Here is a 20,818-nt window from a genome sequence, read left to right on the forward strand (position 1 = left end):
AAGACAGGATACTCGGCTAGATGGATCTTTGGTCTGATCCAGTATGGCTGTTCTGATGTTCTTTCTTCAAAAGATGATGCAAAGTGCAAAAATTAAAAAAAAAAAAAAAAAAAAAACTAGGAAGTTTTCTCTTTTAGCTTTCGTTGATTCCTTAGTATCATTGGTTAGAAAATTGCCATTCACACCTGCAGTGCTCTAGAAATAATAACATAAGAAAATAAATAATTTTATAGGAAAGATAATTCCTGTGTGATTTGTACAAATTAGTATAATGTTTACCTTTCCCTTCTATTTACAGGAGCTATAGAAATCAAAGACTGCATAGGCTTTCCCCTGAAGAGGTGGAGTCCATGCGGGATATGCTGGCACATAGTCTGTATCAAGTACGACAAAGGGTGTGTACGCGACTATTGTAACAAAGCTCTGTACTCGTAGATCAAAAGAGAATGTTTGCCCTCCTCACCATCATAGCAACAGCCAATGGTAGCTGCAAAGATAGTATTGTTCTTCTCAGCTGAGCCATGAAACTGTGTTAATGGGAAATACTGCGCCAGATCCTCAGCTGGTGTCAAATGGCTTTCAATGGAGGTGCTCTGATTTACATCAGTTGAGCATCTGGCCCATTGCGCTCAGATCCCACAGTACAAAAAATAAAAGGGAGTTTGACTTCTAGCTTTTCATCCTGATGTCTGATCTGCAATGTAACAGGACAAGAAAATCCAGAAACTAGCTCTAGAGGTCAGGCTTCCCTAGCTGTAAAAATCTCCATGACTCAGGAATGTTCTCTTTTCTGATGTTGCCCAACACCTAGTTTTTCTAGTTTAACTTTCCACGCCCTCTCTCTCTCTAGTCACACACAAGCTGTGACCTGTGAGGGCAGCAGCAGATCTGTAGAGTATTCCCATGGCAACTGAGGAGATGGAGTTGATATGGAATTTAGGAGTAATGGTATTTACCTGAACATGTGCAGCAGTTACACTTTTTAAAGCAAACCATTGGCAGAGTAGGTTTAAAACTGATCTCATTCTAATCTCAATGGCCCTGCCCTATGAAGGAGCAGCAGGTTGTTGGCCATTAGAGGCCAGTGCTGTTGTGGAGGCACAGGACCTACGTAGATTTGCCAGATTTGGGGAGCAGGTCTCATGGTTTGTTCTGTGTGGGAGGCAAACCCTGCCCTCATGATAGGATGATAGGGGAAGAACTCCCTCCCACCCTGAGCCTCGTCTTGTAAGCTTTTCCATGAGCTGGGTCTGAGCTGGGTCTCAGCAAGGATTTATTTTGAAAAAAAAATGGACATGATTTTGGTATCCTGTAAAAATACAGTGTGATGCTGGTCAAAGGTGCAACATCAGTGTAATCCAGTCCAATGCATCACTAACCAACCAAGCATAATGCTGAACACTGTCATGCTCTCCTATGGCAAAGTGTGCTAGCAGGTACACTTGGGTAACCTTGAAATTATGCTGATCAACTGCCCTGACTAATGTAACATATGCAGGGCTGGAGAATGATCATTTTATAACAGGTCATTGTTCATGTTATATTCTTCTTTAAAATTGTCTGAATTGTGCCCAATTATCCTTATGAAAGGTATTTCTTATCTTACTAGCAAGTTGCATATGCATCTGATTCTCTACTGTCCTATACATTACCGAGGTGAACCCTGTGTCTGCAAAATCAGTTACCTTAAGGTCTGTTAGTGCACTATAGCATGCTATGTGGTATTTGAAACCGTATCTTCTCTTGGAAATGAAGGATTTAAATACTGTACTACTACTTCCCCTGTTATCTTGAACTTTGAGGGCCTAACTCTGGAATGTCACTGGAATTGCATCAGTGGGAAACCAGTATAAGTGGGATTGAGATCAGGCCCTAAGTCTTCAAACTGCTATACAAAAATCAGTGAATTTGCCCTCACGACACCTCTATGAGGTTGATAACTATTATTCTCATTTCACAGGTTGAGGGCCTGATTCTCTACGGCCTTGCACCATTTGCAGCCATATTCCGCAGTGCACAGTGAGTGTAAATCTCTGTCAAATTAGAATGGAAGGGCCTGATTCTCATTTACGCTAAGGCCACTTTATACCATTCTGGCAGTGTTAAAGAGCCTTAAAGTGAGTGTACATTAAACTAATGCCCACTTTAAGGATCTTTTACAATGTCAGCATAGTGTAAAGCAGCCTCCATGTAGCTGAGAGTTAGGCCCAAAGAGTTTAACCTCCACCCTCACTCACTTTGGATAGGTGTAAATGGATACCCAAGATAATAAAGAATCAGGCCCAGTGACTAAACTTTTACCAGACACTGCTGAAGGTAATGTTTCATTGTGGCATTATAGCTTCTACCAATATGGACACGTGCATCCACCCTTGCATTGCACTGATAGAACTAATCTGGCAGAGGATGTATGCTGCTCAGAGATGGGGAATAACTGCTGGCTAAATGGAAACTTTTGCCAATAGGACACAAAATGTCAGGTTGTGCTGCCTTTCTAATGTAGACCAGGCCTAAGAAATAGAGGGGTCAGTCCTTGGTTTTGACTGAGATCTATCTGGTGCAGGAACGGAGTGGGAAGCAAAGGTGCCCCCTAGGCAATTCCTTAATTCCTGAGGGTCCCTCAGTTTATGCAATCCTTTCCTCCCGGGCCAGGCCACAGCTCTGTAGGATGTGGCATGTGGCTAAGGATAATGTAGAGCTAGCTTTGCTGGCTGTCCACCACATGGGGTTTTCTCCACACAAGGGAATTCACAGCTGCACAGGTAGGGCGGGACTGGAGCGATACAAGGGAGCCATACTGAAGGCCAGGATCTGTCCCAGCAAGGTTGTGCAAGATCTCACAGCTAGTCTGTGGCAGAGCCAGGAATGGGATGCAAGAGAAGTTCCTTGCATGTATTTCCTATTTCAGACGCTGTCATATAACAGACACAACCTGCCAACAGAAACAAACGAGAAACAAGCCAAAGAAATTCTCATCCGTCGCCAGAACAGCCTGAGGCAGAGTGTCAGGAAAGGAAACAGCTTACCTTGGGGGAAACCGGTAACTGTTATGCAAGCTACAATTCATGTGATCAGGGGATGAAAATACCTGCCTGTCTCTGGATGTACAAAACCCAGCCAATTTTAATTTGCTTTTGCAATAATTGAAATGAATATTTCCCACAGAGCATTGGAAGAGGAAAGCACCTGGAAACAATGGGGCATATTCAGCAATAATGTGAACAGTAATGTCAGTGACATGTCACCCGTATGCTAGTCAGAACACAGTGTAATTGGTTATAAGAGGTAAAGCACTGTAACTTGCCCTAACTTTGCCATTCACTGTGGGTACAAAACAAGTGAAACACGCACCTAGGGACTAAGGCAAAGCCCTTTTAAGTCAATGGGAGTCTTTCCATTGCCTTCAGCTGGCTTTGGCTCATACCCCAAGGGCCAAATTCTGATCCTGTTTGCACTGGTGTAAACCCAGTGTAAATGGGTTCAGAATCAGGCTCTGAGGGTGTGGAAGGTGTAACTGTAAACCCACTTACACTAGTTTCACATTGATGTAGCACACCTGTGTAGGTGTAGCACAAAAAGCAGCAAAGCCCAAATAACCACTACCCCTTATTTCCGTCCTGCTGCTAGTTGCTATTCTTCTAACAACCCAGATTTCCAGTCCCTTGGTGTGTAAATTACATTGGTTTGGCCCATCACTGAATGCCAAAACAGTGCCTCTATTGTTTATCTTTTCATTGAATTAAAATCCAGAGTCTTCCTTGGGAACTTGCCCCCATTTATCTCAGACTGAATTTGGCCCATATAGTTTGAGCAGTGGAAAGGCACAGCTTGGAATGTCCTGCATGCTGAACTGGTTTTGCTTCTAAATCCAGGTTGGCACAGTTAAATGTACTGTATGCTTTTCTGTCTTTGCACACAGGCTAGCACCAAAAATGTGCGTTTCCTCTCTTTACGGTATGGTACTCATCATCCAGCTAGACGAAAAGCAAGGCATGATGCTTCTACAGGTAACAAACACACTTTACTCTGCATACCATGCCAAAAAGATACAGTGGAAAACCAAGAATTTGCTCCATGAATTTTACAACAATATCCCCTAAGAAATCCAAAGTTGCTTTAAATGAGTTGCATCCCCTTCACCTATCTGTCGCTCCATGGTGTTTACATGGCACCAACTGTGGTCACCTGCTCAGGACACCCAGAACCAATAAGCCAGTGTGTTACCCCTTTGCCTCAGCGAAGGTGTGCTTTGCTGGAGTTTAGACTGTGGGTCAGGTCCTGGCCACACCAGTCTATCTAGCAAACTCCTCAAGATTCTGCCAGTCTGAACCTTGCCTTGCAACGTAACAGTTAGTGAATCCCAGTTCTCAAGTTCCCCAGACACATCTCTTCAGTGTCCAGTCCCTCTCACGGGACCAGCCTGCTGGCTTGCTCGTTACTTCAATATAACAGCACTGATATGTTTATAGTAAAGCTAAGAATAAGTTTATTAATAAACAACAAAGATTTAAATAATACTAAGCAGGAGAAAGAGAGACAGGTGAGGTGACAAACAAAAGAAAACATAACACTTTCTAGTGACTAAAACTGCATTTTAGCAAGTTAAAATGTTTCCCTAAATAGTTTTCTCACTTACATCAAGTTACCAACATCTATAGCCCTCCAGGCCAGAGGATCCAAACTTCGGAAACTTAGAGGGCACCGTTCCCTTTGTTCCCTAAATGATGGAAAACTAGAATGTCTTTTGGCTCCCCTTATATTTACCAGAGTCCATTGTATTTGCCTCAAGAACCAGGAAGACACCTGGGGGTTCAGACACAATCTATCCCAAAGTGTCTATTGTCTCTTCCCTCATCTCCACTGTGATATACATTTTCTTCTTCTTCTTGGTATGACAGTAGCAGATCAGGCCCTCTTGTAGTATGTACTCTACATACACATAGTAAGATGCAGTCCTACTCTGAACGGCTTACAATCTAAGTAGACAAGACAGACACTGGGTGGGAGGAGAAACAGAGGTCAAGAGCAGTGATGTGACTTGTCAAGGTCACACAGCTGGCCAGTGTCAGAGCTAGGCATGGAACCCAGGTATCTTAACTCACCTTCCATTGTCCTACCTGTGAGCCCATGTGCCACTAGACACCTTTCCGCTTTTTGTTTACATATGAACTCCTGAAACACATGTGGCTGTTGAAAATGGCTATTCATTTTTGGCAACATTAAAAATCTGGCAATGAATGACACTGTTTTTTTTTTAATCATCTTTGTAGAAAAATGGTGAAAAGCCAAATGTTGCTTGTTTCCTGCATGTGCAAAATGATTTACTCTGTTCCATTTCTTTTTTCCTATTGAAACAAAAGAAAGTGTGTGTGATCTGTATAAGCAAACTACCCACTTCAGGTTGTGCATATATTGGGTGCATAACACAGTATGGAACACTTGATAAGCACCCAGCCAAAACCTTCAAGTTATTTATTTTCAAAGAGATTTCTGAACTAGAGATATAGAACAACAGGTGGTAACTAACAGGATTTATGGGTCAAGGGATATCAGTCCTGCTTAAAAGCTGTTAAATATTTCGGCACAACAGTCTATGATATGAAGATCTATTGCATCCCTTTCTAGGGCCTAACCTTCCCTTATCGCTGCCATTAGCAAATCTCGTATTATTTCATTGGAAACTTTGGAACATACCCCAGGAGTGGATGCAAAGCAGCTGAGGCTGGGCTGAGAATCTAGCCCAGGGCATATAGTGTTAAAGATACAATCAGTGAATCTATGCAGGGAGTTTACAATAATCAGAAGCTTGTGCTACCCACTGGTAATAATCAGGGAAGGCAAAACAAACTTCAGCAGAACACAGTGGGTCAATGAGATGCAAAGAAAGTTAGTCACATTGACAGAGCCCATGGGACTAAGGCTAGGTCTACGCTACCCGCCTGAATTGGCGGGTAGAAATCGATTTCTCAGGGATCGAATTATCGCGTCTCGTCGGGACGCGACAATCGATCCCCGAATCAACGCGCGTACTCCACCAGCAGAGGTAGGAGTAAGCGCCGTCGACGGGGAGCCGTGGAGGTCGATTTTGCCGCCATCCTCACAGCGGGGTAAGTCGGCTCCGATACGTCAAATTCAGCTACGCTATTCGCGTAGCTGAATTTGCGTATCTTAAATCGACCCCCCCCCCCCGTAGTGAAGACCTGCCCTTAGGCATCTAAATACATGTGAGGATCTGGGGCTTTGGTTGCTTGAGTATCCAAAGCAGCATGGTAAAACGAATTAACCAAATTGCAAAATAATGGTCATTTTTCTCCTGTTTCACACAGGTAAATATTTCTATGACCAATATGTCCGACACTTTGTAGCACCGATTACCCCATCTGGCTAGATATAGATATAGGCCACCTTATTATGTTCAGTCCTCTTTCAAATCTGAAAATATTTTTTTCATATTATCCATTTTCTTTGAGACAACTATGTGTGTGTTTAATTGCAATAGGATATAATCTGTTTTATAACCCTTCATGTATTTTTGTTTATTTGGTGGTTCCTGTATTTTTATGAGTAATTATGTAATAGTATGGCTAATTTATTTTTACACCTTCAGACTTCAGATGGTCTGTAATTAAGGAAAGAGCAGAGATTTGCTTAGTTAAATAAATAGGACAAGAGGGCTAATTCACCTTGGTGTAGGCAAAAGTTTTGCACCAGAGACGATGGAAGTGCCTTGGGTGCCAAAGGGTGTGTTTCTAATAAGGTTAGGGAACTTTGACTTCAGGGAAAAGGCTCATCCTCTGACACACCCAGGTTAATCAAAGGGCCTTGAAGCCAAACCTTCAAGTGCAACTGGTTCTTTTGGTCTTGTTAATTATAGGTGACCTGTAATTTTCCAGTTGGAAACCTCTCATCAGTCACATTCAGTCCTAGGTTGTGTTTTTTGTAATGCTTCAGAATTATGGGTTTGGTTATCTGCTTGAATAACTTGCAGAACATTAAAACTTACAAGAATGAGTCTCCTGCATGGTATAATATGACAATAGCAGCACTGAGAGCTATTAACATGGAGCAGAGTACGCTCATTTATTAAAGCTTCAGGGCAAAACAAAGCCCAATACAGAATGCACTAGCTGCCAAAAATCCATTGTCTCTCTCTCTCTCTCTCTCCACTACTTAAGAAATATAGGTTATTTTAATTGTCCCTCATAATAACAGGTACATTATTTTACAGTAATTGCCCCAAGCACTACAGCTCCAGTGTAACATGTATGACCTCAGAATAATACTGTATATTATTAAGTATTTTCTTTTAATAGTTCTTAATAAAATACTCTCTCTTTTTTTTAATAATACCAGTCCCTTTTGTGTTACTGTCCAGGTGATTACGGCAGTGATTCTGATTCAATGGTCTCCATCATGTTCAGTCCACAGCTCCGAGCAGGCTCACTTGGAGCAAACCGTCATCAGCAGGAGATGGTTCCGATGGAGCAGTTAGATAGAAGAGAGAAACTGTCAGATTTTGCAGGTCAGAGGGGAACCCCAAGCAAGCAGGATCACACAGCTAGAATAAGAAGACCAGCTTTAATGCCAAAGCCCCAGTTTGATGCAGTATTTGAAGAAGAAATACAGAGATATGAATCAGAAGAGGAGGAAGAAGCAGTCACGGCATCAAGGCCATCAGTCAAATGGTCAGCTGAGAAAAGAAATGTAAGACATTTCCACAAAGCCCCAAGCTCCCCATTCTGGAGAAAATAGCAAAGTTCTTATATGAACCATAATTACAATGTTCATCTTGGGACCTCTAAACTAATTCTGATACCGGTTCTAAGCACAGCACGAAGGTTCTTAGAAGTTCTGCGTAGAATCAAATGCTTGAACGCTCAGATTGAAGGTTGTTTGCCTGAAGCCACTGAATGGCACAATAGTAAATGACTACAGTATCTGCTGGAAGAGAGTTGTATGTTAACTTAACTTACTATAAATATTCACACACATTTCACTGATGGTATCTCATAAGTCTATCTTCTGTACTATGGCTATGATCCAGCAAAGCGCTTAAGCATGTGCTTGAATTGAGCTCATGAGTAATCCCATTGACTTCAGTGAGCTCCCTCACATGCTTAAAGTTAAGCACATGGTGACGTTCTTTTCTGGATGAGGGCCTATATATATAATCTATCACTGTGCTACATCTCTTACAATGTACTTCTGATTTGGTCCAACAAACATGTGATCCATAAAATTTGGCAAGCACCACTGGGGGAAAAAACACCTCTTCTTTCTGTTCATAATTCAAAATAGTATTCAGAAGTTTAGAATGAAGCATATCATCTATGTTAAATGCATACAAAGATTTGATGAAACTTAAGTCCTATTTATATTTTTCTATTATATGCATAGAAAGAAAGTATTCATTTTCCTTTAAAATTAGAGTCAATGGGACAACTATTAACATAAGAATGGATTTTGTCTTTTGTACTTGCATTGAATAGACAATGAATAAAATTTCTAAAAAGCCAAAAACAAATTGGCTTTCTTGTATGAAACAAAAGGACAATTGTACATAATAACTTGGGATAGATTTAAACCAAATCCCTAGATCAGATAATCCCTAAATTTTGGAAAAGTTTGAGTCCAGGTCCAAACATTGTGACTGGCCCTATCTCTTTTGTAGGTTGAACTAAAATCCTAGATTCAAATAACCCAAATTTTGGGAAAGTCCAGATCTGAACATGGTGGCTCAGGTCCATCTCTAATAACAACAGGACACTTTGATGAATATCTAACAAGAGTTCTACTGGCTTTCTTAGTCAAAGTCTCCACCGTGCCAATCAAAGCAGAGCAGGAAAATATTTGGAAATTCACCACATCCAGCAGTGGGGAGGTGTGCTCCTAATCTGATCTGCTCTCGCTTGCCCATGACATTGGAAAATTATAGGGTGTATTTCAGACCCTGTTGATATTTGTATTAGCTTGGGGAAAAAAACAAAACAAATTAAATTGGCGTGTTATCCAGTTGAAATCAAAACATTATTTTAAAAGGTCACTTTACACTTCCACCTGGTATTTTCTTAACATGCAGTGCAAACTATCTAATTACTATTTCATACCTCTTTTAGAGTGAAATCCACTCCATCTCACAGAGCCCACAGAAGATCCCCACAGCAATGGAACTATTGCCGTTTCATAGAGCAGCATAGATACACAGAAACCATCTGCAGAGAGTGGGTGGACATGGGGACTATGTACTCCATGCACTCCAGAGTCAGGTAGGAGGATAGAACAAGAGAGCCAGCTGAGTGGTTAGATGTTGCAGGTTGGAGGGACTGAGACTGAGGTGGTGGAGAGAAAGTTGGGGAGGGGTTGAGACGATGGTGAGGGGGAGAGGGATAGTGAAAACGGAGTGAAATCTCTGTACTGCATCACTGTTCTCCTCGGAGAAGTCTGTGAGATTCTGGGTGAAGAGAGAATCAAGGAAGAGAATTTGAGAAGAGATTCAGTATAAAGAAGAACCATTATGAGTTGTGCATGCAGCATATTTCCCCTTTCACAAGACTTCATGGAGGGCTTTCTATGGGGATGGTTATACCGAGCCATCTCAAGGAGGGGCATGGGGTAACTACTGTTGCATGTGGCGCAGCTGGAGAATGCACATCATCTGGCCACTGGTGTCATGGGGGTTACCTGGGAAAAAGGGATCCACCAGAATTTTTAAAAGAGCGTGCTTAATATGTACTCTTTAATTCTTTATACAACCTTGAGTGGGTGTAGAGTGTTTAAAGACCAATCAAATGTGAGCAAGGAGCAAGCGTATTTTAAAATTTCATGTAAGCGGATATTTATTTTATCTGATTTTTTGCAAGTCTTTTAAAATACAAATAAAATCAATGGGGAGACTGAGACAAGTCTCATCCTATTTGTTTGTTTATTGCTAAGCTTTTATTTTTCCAGAAATCAATGGGCCAGATCCTCATCTGTTGTAAATCAGCACAGAGTGATTGAAGTCAATGGAGTTACATCTGTTTGCACCAGCTGAGGATCTGGCCCTAAATCTGCAAAGTGTGTTTTTAGTTTGCTTTTCTAGCAATTAGAAAGTAGCACTGGAGGAAATTTTTCTTCTACACCATTAGTTTCTGTTAATGGTTTAGTTGGCCATTAACCAAGAAGCAATACTGCAGATGCCCATATAAAATACTTGCCAATAACTATAAAATTACATTATTATTTTTTATCATGGGCATAAGTAATGCACTATGTACTTATGAAAAGTCAAACCATACTGAAAGAGGATCAGCTGTTAGGGTTGAAATGACAGTAACAGTGGCTTTGAGGATATTTTCAGGAGCTTCTTCCATGCATAAGAGGTAAAAAGGGAGAAAAGCACAAAGGTGTTTGTTAGAAAATTTTACAAATGGGCACTTAAGACTGGCATCACTTGCATTGCAAAGGTGGGAACTGATGTTTTGATGCTACATAAGAAATTATAGGTACGGCAGGGATAGGCTGTGCTGTGAAAGGTCTTATAAGTGAGGACAAGTAGTTTGTTTTTAATGCAGTGGAGGGGTATGTCTACACTACGGGATTAATCCGAATTTATATAATTCGAATTTTGGAAACAGATTGTATAAAGTCGAATGTATGCGGCCACACTAAGCACATTAATTCGGCGGTGTGCATCCATGTACCGGGGCTAGCGTCGATTTCCGGAGCGTTGCACTGTGGGTAGCTATCCCATGGCTACCCATAGTTCCTGCAGTCTCCCGTGCCCATTGGAATTCTGGGTTGAGATCCCAGTGCCTGATGGGGCAAAAAACATTGTCGCAGGTGGTTCTGGGTACAGCCTCACCCCTCTCTCCACGAAAGCAATGGCAGCCAACCATTTCGCGCCTTTTTTCCTGGGTGAACACTGCAGACTCCATACCACGGCAAGCACGGAGCCCGCTCAGCTCAAGACAGCAGTCATGAACATTGTAAACACCTCGCGCGTTCTCGTGCAGTTTATGCTGAGCCAGGATCAGAGAAACGAGGCGAGGAGGCGGTGGCGACGGCAGCGCAGCAACAAGCATGAGGGAGGACACGGACATGGACATGGACACAGAATTCTCTCAAACCGCGGGCCCCGGTGCTTTGGAGATCATGTTGTTAATGGAGCAGGTTCTATCCGTGGAACGCCGATTCTGGGCCCAGGAAACAAGCACAGACTGGTGGGACCGCATAGTGTTGCAGGTGTGGGACGATTCCCAGTGGCTGCGAAACTTTTGCATGCGTAAGGGCACTTTCGTGGAACTTTGTGACTTGCTGTCCCCTGCCCTGAAACGCCAGAATACCAAGATGAGAGCAGCCCTCACAGTTGAGAAGCGAGTGACGATAGCCCTGTGGAAGCTTGCAACGCCAGACAGCTATCGGTCAGTTGGGAATCAATTTGGAGTGGGCAAATCTACTGTGGGGGCTGCTGTGATGCAAGTAGCCAAAGCAATCACTGAGGTGCTGCTACGAAAGGTAGTGACTCTGGGAAATGTGTAGGTCATAGTGGATGGCTTTGCTGCAATGGGATTCCCTAACTGTGGTAGGGCGATAGATGGAACCCATATCCTTATCTTGGCACCGGAGCACCAGGGTACCCAGTACATAAACCGCAAGGGGTACTTTTCAATGGTGCTGCAAGCACTTGTGGATCACAAGGGACATTTCACCAACATCAACATGGGCTGGCCAGGAAGGGTTCATGATGCTCGCGTCTTCAGGAATACTACTCTGTTTAAACGGCTGCACCAAGGGACTTACTTCCCGGACCAGAAAATAACCATTGGGGATGTTGAAATGCCAATAGTTATTCTTGGGGACCCAGCCTACCCCTTAATGCCATGGCTCATGAAGCCATACACAGGAAGCCTGGACAGGAGTCAGGAGCTGTTCAACTACAGGCTGAGCAAGTGCAGAATGGTGGTAGAATGTGTATTTGGCCTTTTAAAAGGTCACTGGCGATCATTACTGACTCGCTCAGACCTCAGCCAAACTAATATTCCCATTGTTATTGCTGCTTGCTGTGTGCTCCACAATCTCTGTGAGAGTAAGGGGGAGACCTTTATGGCGGGGTGGGAGGCTGAGGCAAATCGCCGGGCTGCTGATTACGCACAGCCAGACACCAGGGCGATTAGAAGAGCACACCAGGAAGTGCTGTGCATCAGAGAAGCTTTGAAAACCAGTTTCATGACTGGCCAGGCTACAGTGTGAAATTTCTGTTTGTTTCTCCTTGATGAAAACCCGCCCCCTTTATTGATTCATTCTCTGTAAGGAACCCACCCTCCCCCTTCCCCCAGCTTGCTTTCAAAGGAAATAAAGTCACTATCATTTAAAAATCATTTATTCTTTATTAATTGATTATAAACATAGGGAGAGAACCCAGTTGGGGTTTGGGAGGAGGATCGGCGGGAAGGAAAAGGTCACTAAAAAAAGGTTAAAAAAATGACAGCCTTTTGCTTGGGCTGTCCACTGGGGTGGAATGGGAGGGTGTACGGAGCCTCCCCCCCCCGCGTTCTTACACGTCTGGGTGAGGAGGCTATGGAACATGGTGAGGGGGGAGGGGGGTTATACAGGGGCTGTAGCGGCACTCTGTTATCCTGCTGCCGTTCCTGAAGCTCCACCAGACGCCGGAGCATGTCTGTTTGCTCATGCAGCAGCCCCAGAGTTGCATCCTGCCTACTCTGATCTTCCTGCCGCCACTTCTCATCTCGAGCGTCTCTCCTGTCCTCACGTTGGTGCCGTCTGTCCTCACGTTGGTCCCTCCTATCCTCACGTTCACTGGCTTATATACTCATCATATACTTTGAAACCATGTCCTTCCACTCATTCAGATGAGCTCTTTCACTGCGGGTGGATTCCATGATTTCTGTGAACATCTCGTCTCGCATCTTCTTTTTCTGACGCCTTATCTGAGATAGCCTTCGGGACGGAGGAGGGAGGCTTGAAAAATGTGCAACTGCTGGAGGGAGGGAAAAAAGGAGAGAATTTTTTTAAAAGATACATTTTACAGAACAATGCTTATACTCTTTCACGGTGACCAGCACTATTCACATTACATAGCACATGTGATTTCTGTGCAAGGTTGCATTTTGCCTCTTAATATTGAGCGCCTGTGGCTTTGCTCCTAGAGATCACAGACGCAGGTCCGGGCAACAGAATTCGGCTTGCATGCGGCCATGGTAAGCCATTGTCTTTCGGCTTCTGCGCCCTCCTTTGCCACATACCAAGCAAAGCCCGTTGATTGCTGCGGTTTTCCTGGTTAACCTTCAGCAGCAGAAAACAAAATAACCCCCCCGCCCCATCCAATTCTCCTTGACTTTCACGCGGCACTGATCTGAGTCCCTATTGTGACCTCTCTCCATCATGCCCTTGGAGATTTTTTCAAAAGTTTTGGCATTTTGTCTTTTCGAACGAAGTTCTGCTAGCACTGAATCCTCTCCCCATATAGCGATCAGATCCAGTATCTCCCGTACGGTCCATGCTGGTGCTCTTTTTCGATTATCGGCCTGCATGGTTACCTGTGCTGATGAACTCTCTGTGGTCATCTGTGTTCTCCACGCTGGGCAAACAGGAAATAAAATTCAAATGTTCGCGGGGGTTTTCCTGTCTACCTGGCCAGTGCATACGAGTTCAGATTGCTGTCCAGAGTGGTCACAATGATGCACTGTGGGATAGCTCCCGGAGGCCAATACCATCGAATTGCGGCCACACTAACCCTAATTCGAAATGACAATATCGATTTTGGCGCTACTCCGCTTGTCAGGGTGGAGTACAGAAATCGATTTTAAGAGCCCTTTATTTCGAAATAAATGGCTTCGTTGTGTGGACGGGTGCAGGGTTAATTCGATTTAACGCTGCTAAATCTGAATTAAAGTCATAGTGTAGACCAGGCCGAGAAGGAGCCAGTAGAGGGATGCAAAGAGAGAAGTGATGTGGTTGAAGCAACAAGATAGGAGAATAGCAGTGCTTAATTTGTGCCAGGGCAGATCCCCGGCACCCCTGGGCTTGCTGCATCAGTTATGAATGTAAAAAAACTTGCTTGAGCCCCTGCACCTAATTGCTTGAGCACTGGCACCTCTTTCATTACAAATTAACCATTGGAGGATAGTGAGCTTTGCAGCAGTATTTTGAATGGATGGAAGTGAAGTAAGGGCTGGTCTACACTGAAAATTTACATCGTCCTAGCTACGTTTCTCAGGAGTGTGAAAAATCCATATTCCTGAGAGACATAGCTATGCTGACCTAAACCCTGGTGTAGACAGCGCTACAGAAGAATTTTCTGTCGACCTCGTTACTGTTTCTTGTGGACGTGGATTAACTACTGCAATAGGAGTACACCACCCATTGTTGTAGAGCGTGTCTACACTGAAGCACTACAGCTTCAGCACTGCAGTTGTGCCGCTGTAGCGTTTTAAGTGTAGACATACCCTAAGATAGCATTCGTCAAGGCCAGATGGAAGTTATAGTAGTGAAGATGCAAGATAGTGGGGGCCTGGAGTAGACTTTTAGCTGTGTGGACAGAGAAGAAAGGCCCTATTTTAGCCCTGGTCTACACTACAGAGCTAGATTGACGTAAGCTGCCTTACACCGATCAAACTCGGTAAGTGGCTACACTAAAGTGTAGCTCCCACCAATGTAACTCGCCCACTACACCAACTTAATAACTCCACCTCCGTGAAAGGTGTAGCGCTTGAGGTCAATGTAGTTAGAACGATGCAGTGTCAGTGTAGACACTGCATTCCTTATGTTGACTGTTACTACCTTTCTGAAGCTGTCCCACAATGCCCCACACTGGCAGTTAAAATGGTGCAAGCGCCCCTGGTGACAGTGCACACTGCGGACACAGAAGCAATTCAATTACTATGGTGGCTGAATGTTGACATAACTTAGGTTGACTTACTTTTGTAGTGTAGACTTGCCCTTATGATGTTATGCAGAAAGAAGAGGCAAGAGCTAAATGCAGCCTGAATGTGTGGACCTAGAGAGAAGGCCAAGTGAAAGATTATGCCTGGGTTCAGAGCTGTCCGTGGGATTGAGAATAATGGAAGGAGGAATGCTTGGAGGCAGGGCTGCCCAGAGGATTCAGGGAGCCTGGGGCAAAGCAATTTTGGGGGCCCCTTCCATAAAAAAAAAAGTTGCAATACTATAGAATACTATATTCTCATGGGGACCCCTGTGGGGCCCTGGGCAAATTGCCCCACTTCCCCCCCCACCCCCACCCCCACCCCCCGCCACCTCCTGGGCAGCCCTGGGAAAAATAAACATTTAAAAACCTTCTGCATCTTGGCACAAACCCAGTTTTGAGAAAACTTCGTTTCAAGTCACCTTTACAAGATATCGCTGGTTCTCAGCATCAGCTAGTGCTAAAAGGCACTAAAGCTCATTAAAAGGTTTGGACAAATATTTTCTGTCAACACTTTTTTTGGATTGAAAACTAGGGGTTTTTAAAAAGCAGAAAAAATCACGGACAATGTCTGCTTTCCTTCAAAATTTGTTGTGTTTTTTTTTAATTGAAAAGCTGAAATTAGTCTGCCAAAACCTGAACAGTGTGTGGCCAAATATTTGCTGCTTGCTGTGTTTGATTGTTTAAAGAAACAATAAAATAATTCTGCTTAAAAAAAAATCCAAAATTTTTGAACCACCTCAGCTTGTGACCAAACGCCTGAGCTCATGCAGTCAGAGATTTTTCCAGGTTTCTGATACTCTGCTGGTTTCCTTGACTCATATCTGTCGCCATAACTTTGGGTTCATTTAGGTTAGAACATAAGAATGGCCATACTGGGTCAGACCAAAGGTCCATCCAGCCCAGTACCCTGTCTACCGACAGTGGCCAATGCCAAGTGCCCCAGAGGGAGTGAACCTAACAGGTAATGATCAAGTGATCTCTCTCCTGCCATCCATCTCCACCCTCTGACAAACAGAGGCTAGGGACACCATTCCTTACCCATCCTGGCTAATAGCCATTAATAGACTTAACCTCCATGAATTTATCTGTTTCCTAGAGACTGGCTCCATGGAGTCCCTCACAAACTGGAGACGGTTACTGTGGGTTTGTCTTTAGTATAGCTTATGTACATACCCCACGAACTGAGCATTTGAGCTTGTTCCAGAATTTGGGATGAGCCTATGTTGTGAAAACTAAAATGCTTAAAATAGCACATGCATGCGAATGGACACAGGGTGCTAAAATTAAATTAACCCAGGGGTTCTCAAACTGGGGGTCGGGACCCCTCAGGGGGTCATGAGGTTATTACTGGGGGTCGTGAGCTGTCAGCCTCCACCTCAAACCCCGCTTTGCCTCCAGCATTTATAATAGTGTTAAATATATAAAAAAGTGTTTTTAATTTATAAAGCGGGGGGGGGTCGCACTCAGAGGTTTGCTATGTGAAAAGGGTCACCAGTACAAAAGTTTGAGAACCACTGAATTAACCCCTCTGGAGCCTCGGGGAATGCAGCGGGGGGGGGGGGGGGGTCTCCCTTGGTAGGGTTGGGAAGGAGGTAGGTGGTGTAGGATATTGCTCTTCTCATGTGATCCCTCCCCCATGGCTCTCTTGGCTCTATCACTGTTAATCTAAAGTGGCTAATTTTAAATGAAGCTACCCTCCCCTGACATGAATCTCCCTATGACACTGAAATTAAATGTAGATTATAATTTGGCATTTGAGAAGTGAAAGGGATGGTAGCCCTAAGGGAAAAGATAACAGCTTGGCTCTTTGTGTTAAATAGCTGTCTGCAAGCCTCAAACTGCTGAATGAGCTTTAGGGTTGGGAAGGCTGTGCCTCCCCAAACAGCCTGGCCCTGCCCCTTATCTAACCCCCACCCACTTCCTGCCCCCCGACTGCCCCCCTCAGAATCCCCGACCCATCCTGCTCCTTGTCCCCTCACCGCCTCCCCTCCCCTAAGACCTCCCCCAACCACCACCCCGGGACCCAACCCCCCACCAAACCCCCTGCTCCCTGTCCCCTGACTGCCCCGACCCCTATCCTCCCCCCCCGCCCCCCGCCAAGTCCTGACAGACCCCCAGACCACCCACGATCCAGTCCCCCAGCAGCGCTGTCCAGGGCCGCTCCTGGGTTACCCCCGCCTCTCCCCTCTCTCAGAGCCTCAGCGTGCCGCGTCCAGGAGCTGCCCTGGCCCCTGGACAGAGCTGCAGCGGTGTGGCTCCAGCGGGAACAGAGCTCGCAGCCCCGCCCCCTTACCACGTGACTCAGCGGGAGGAGCTCAGGCCCCACCGGAACCACACCGCTGCAGCGCTGTCCAGGGCTGCTCCTGACACAGCGCGCTGAGGCACCGGAGGAGCCTCAGACATTCTCGTGGGGCCGGGGGCCCCTGTGGGCCCCTCTGGGCGGCCCTGCTTGGAAGGAAAGATTACGAGCTCTGTTTTGTGCATGTTGAGCTTAAGCTGAAGGCTGGATATCCACAAGAAAATGTCAGAAAGGCTAACATTTTAGTTTGGACAGTGGGAGAAAGGTTAGAAGCGGAAAGGTACATCTATGTCTTCAGCATAGAGAAGACAGTTGGGTTCTGTGATATGCGATCATCCAGAGACAGGATACAAACGGAAAAGAGGATCAATGGTATCAAAAAGTGCTAACAGAGCACATCAATATGGAGAGTCTAGTCCCTAAGACCTTTTTTATACTTCAGATCTGCGTGTAAGATCTCTACAGCAGCTATGTTCTTGCATACCTAAGTTTGATTTTCTTATGTATGAAAGATATAATGACCAGGGCCCCATGTACTCTGCATCACAAGAGGACCAGATTCCATTGTAGCACTCCTTAAATTCTGTAAATTCTTTGTTAATGACAGAGAACCACAATGGTTTCATCTTGACCAGAGTTTCAAAAGAGCTCCCATTGATGAAATAGGAGCAGAGCTCTTTTGGAAATCTGGTCCTCAGACTATCCCTTAATTCAGTTCAGAATGTAGTAGATTTTAATATATTTCATCCAAAGAGTCATGGGGGTGCAAGTAACAGGAATATATCATTCTCATTATAAACCAAAACAATCGGTCCTGCTAAATTCTCATTGTGGCTCTGTGCTTCTAGAGAAATTCCTACTGAAATAACATAGGGCCATTTCATGTTATCTGTTTTAAAGCCATTGAAACACTTGCTTGATGGCCTGACCTGGCCCATAATTTAAAAAAAAAAGGTAAAATGAGGCCAGTTAACAAAATAGTCCCAAATGCTGCCCATGTTCTAAAGCAGACCATTAATATGGTTTTTGAAAATGAGCAGGGATTTTTACTGACTTCAAAATGTCTTCATTTAAACTTTCTCAAGTGTTCCTATTTCATACTTACAGTGGTTTAACTTTTTATATGCTGACTTGCATAGCTGTCTTAAACTAACGGTTAAAAAAGGGTTCTTGTGGCCCTGTGGGTCCCAGGATATTAGAGAGACAAAGTGGGGGAGGTAATATCTTTTACTGGACCAACTTCTGTTGGTGAGAGAGACAAGATTTTGAGCTTGCACAGTGCTCTTTAGAAGAGCTCTGTGTAGCTCAGGGATTGGCAACCTTTAGCACGCAGCCCATCAGGGAAATCTGCTGGCGGGCTGGGATGGTTTGTTTACCTGCAGCGTCTGCAGGTTCGGCCGATGGCAGCTCCCACTGGCTGTGGTTTGCTGTTCCAGACCAATGGGGGCTGCGGGAAGCGATGTGGGTGTAGCTCGAAAGCTTGTCTCTTTTATCCAACGGAAGTTGGATAAAAAATATGATCTCACCCTCTTTGTTACAGTTAAAAAATGGATAGTCTGTCTTCTTGGTTGTGTGGGGGTATTTTCTCCAGTAGGACAAATAATGCTAGTATTTTTAGTTGCAAAACACACTGTAATTAAGAACTTTTAAATCAAAAAGGGCAGGCAGTATGAGTAATAGCCTGGTCCAGTTAAAAGGACTAAAAAGATATGGTGCTAAATTGCCTAGTTTATTTACTTTCTTATGAGACTCTTTCTCAATCTTAATTGCAAGTGAAACTCATTGTAGGTTTGGTTTCACAGGTGTAAAATTTTAAGAATCAATATTAGTTCTTGTTTATTATAGTCCATCCATTCTCCTTGAGCAATTTAGATTCCCATTACCTGTCCTTTCTATCAAAAGAAAGAAAGAAAGAAAAGAGACAGTCTGAAAAAAATAAATAAGTTGAGGCCTTGATTTTCAGCGGTGATCTCTTTTTTTATGAGTGTCATTTTGTGCAATAACTGTGCCCATATTTTTGTGCCCACAGTGAATTGTACGCATAAACAGTAACTTGAGATCTAAGTGGCTGCATGCAGCCACAAATCAAATAGCTAGACATCTAGTTAATATTTTTCTACCAACAATATATTAGTTAGTATGTTGATTATGACACTACCTCACAATATTTGAAATGAATCTGCTGTATCACTATCACTACTTCAGCTACTAATTCCAGGGCACTAGCAGCCCTTGAGCCGAACACCTACTATTTGATCTTGGCTTTACAATATTATCAGCAATGATAAGAAACAATGAATAACAATAGGCATTCCTAATTGCTGAAGTAAATGAGCTCTTATTTTTTTTTAAGTCCTCTTGCAATAAAAACAACTACCCTTTAGCCAGTTCAGTTTGCTTTACCCCAGGAAAAATTTCCAACCTCAAAAGGCTTTTGTTGGGTGGGTAATCGGGGTGGGGGTGGAGGGAACACAACCACCTGTGAATGAAAGAGGAGATTGAAAAGTTTCTGCTTGCTGAAAGCAGACTTACTCACTTCCCCTTAGACCCACCCATTTATACAGTGTGAGTAATACATGAGTAACAATAACAGGACTTTGCATAGCACCTTTCAGACAAAGAGCGGTTAATTGAGGGTCCCTGAACCCATGTAAGATAAGCAAATATTAATATTACTATCCTCATTTGAAAGATGAAGAAACTTGAACAGAGAGACTTTGTGACCCCAAATCCATCTTTCCACCCCTTAGGCATTCAGGTGACTGAAACTTCCTCAGTCAGGTGACTGAAACTTCCTCAGATGAACAAAACAATGGACTTAAACTGTTCCTCTTATTCGCAGCACAGAAAGTGGAAGAACTTGAATGGAAAGGATGTTGTTTGTAAACTACCTGGAGTCAGTGAAAAACACCTGCTGTTTAAGAATGTTTAATCTCCTACAGTCCAAGTTAAAAGAAGATATTCGGACAAAAACAATGTGCCAGGGGCTATTTGGGTTATGCCTTTACATCAGAAGGGGATGTTAACCTATGTACTCACCTGAAGCGGTAATACAAATAATAAATAAAAATAACACAGCATGCCAGGATGGCCCTTACAGTGTGGGTACCACTGGCTGGCCTTTATTATTTACTTGTGAGGTCAGGTGTCATCTGGCAACTTTAGTTTGTCACTAAGTTTGGCCTGGGCCTACACTTGAAACTTAGGTCGACAGCTACATCACTCAGGGGGTGTGACAAATCCACACAGCTGAATGACATAACTATGCCAACCTGTAGATGCAGCTGGGCCTATGTCTGCCTAGCTACCATTGGTCCTACAGCAATGGAAAAAACCCTTCTGTCAGAGTAGGCTGTATCTACACTAGGGGGTTATGCTGGCATAGCTACAGTTGCATATAGGTATAATAGACATGGCCTTTGAATGCAATAATTCCCACAAATATGTTGTTGCAAACTAAAACATTGGTCCCCCAGTATGTGTTACAATATGTGTGTAAACACCAACTTCCTGTGATATAATTTCAATTCAAGAAGCGACTTGTTAACAATATAAAGCACTGAAAGTTGTATCAGGTTTTAGAGCAGCAGCCG

General features: G+C 43.8%; 1 protein-coding gene across 2 annotated transcripts in view; it reads left to right on the forward strand.

The window, feature by feature from the left end:
- Positions 1–20,374, forward strand: part of SLC9A4 (solute carrier family 9 member A4) — a 54,414-nt gene extending 34,040 nt beyond the window's left edge. The window contains exons 9-13 of one of the 2 annotated variants that reach the window (XM_008166997.4): positions 299–395; positions 2,909–3,040; positions 3,920–4,007; positions 7,376–7,704; positions 20,068–20,374. In XM_008166997.4, coding sequence (XP_008165219.2) covers positions 299–395; positions 2,909–3,040; positions 3,920–4,007; positions 7,376–7,704; positions 20,068–20,157 — 736 coding nt within the window. In that variant the 3' untranslated portion in view covers positions 20,158–20,374. Of the gene's footprint in view, positions 1–298; positions 396–1,960; positions 2,020–2,908; positions 3,041–3,919; positions 4,010–7,375; positions 7,705–20,067 lie in introns of those variants that run through there. The other variant, XM_065580933.1, reaches the window with a different exon arrangement.
- The last annotated feature ends 444 nt before the right edge of the window (positions 20,375–20,818 follow it).

This window comes from Chrysemys picta, chromosome 1 (assembly GCF_011386835.1).
Source record: "Chrysemys picta bellii isolate R12L10 chromosome 1, ASM1138683v2, whole genome shotgun sequence".
Lineage (NCBI taxonomy): Eukaryota > Metazoa > Chordata > Testudines > Emydidae > Chrysemys > Chrysemys picta.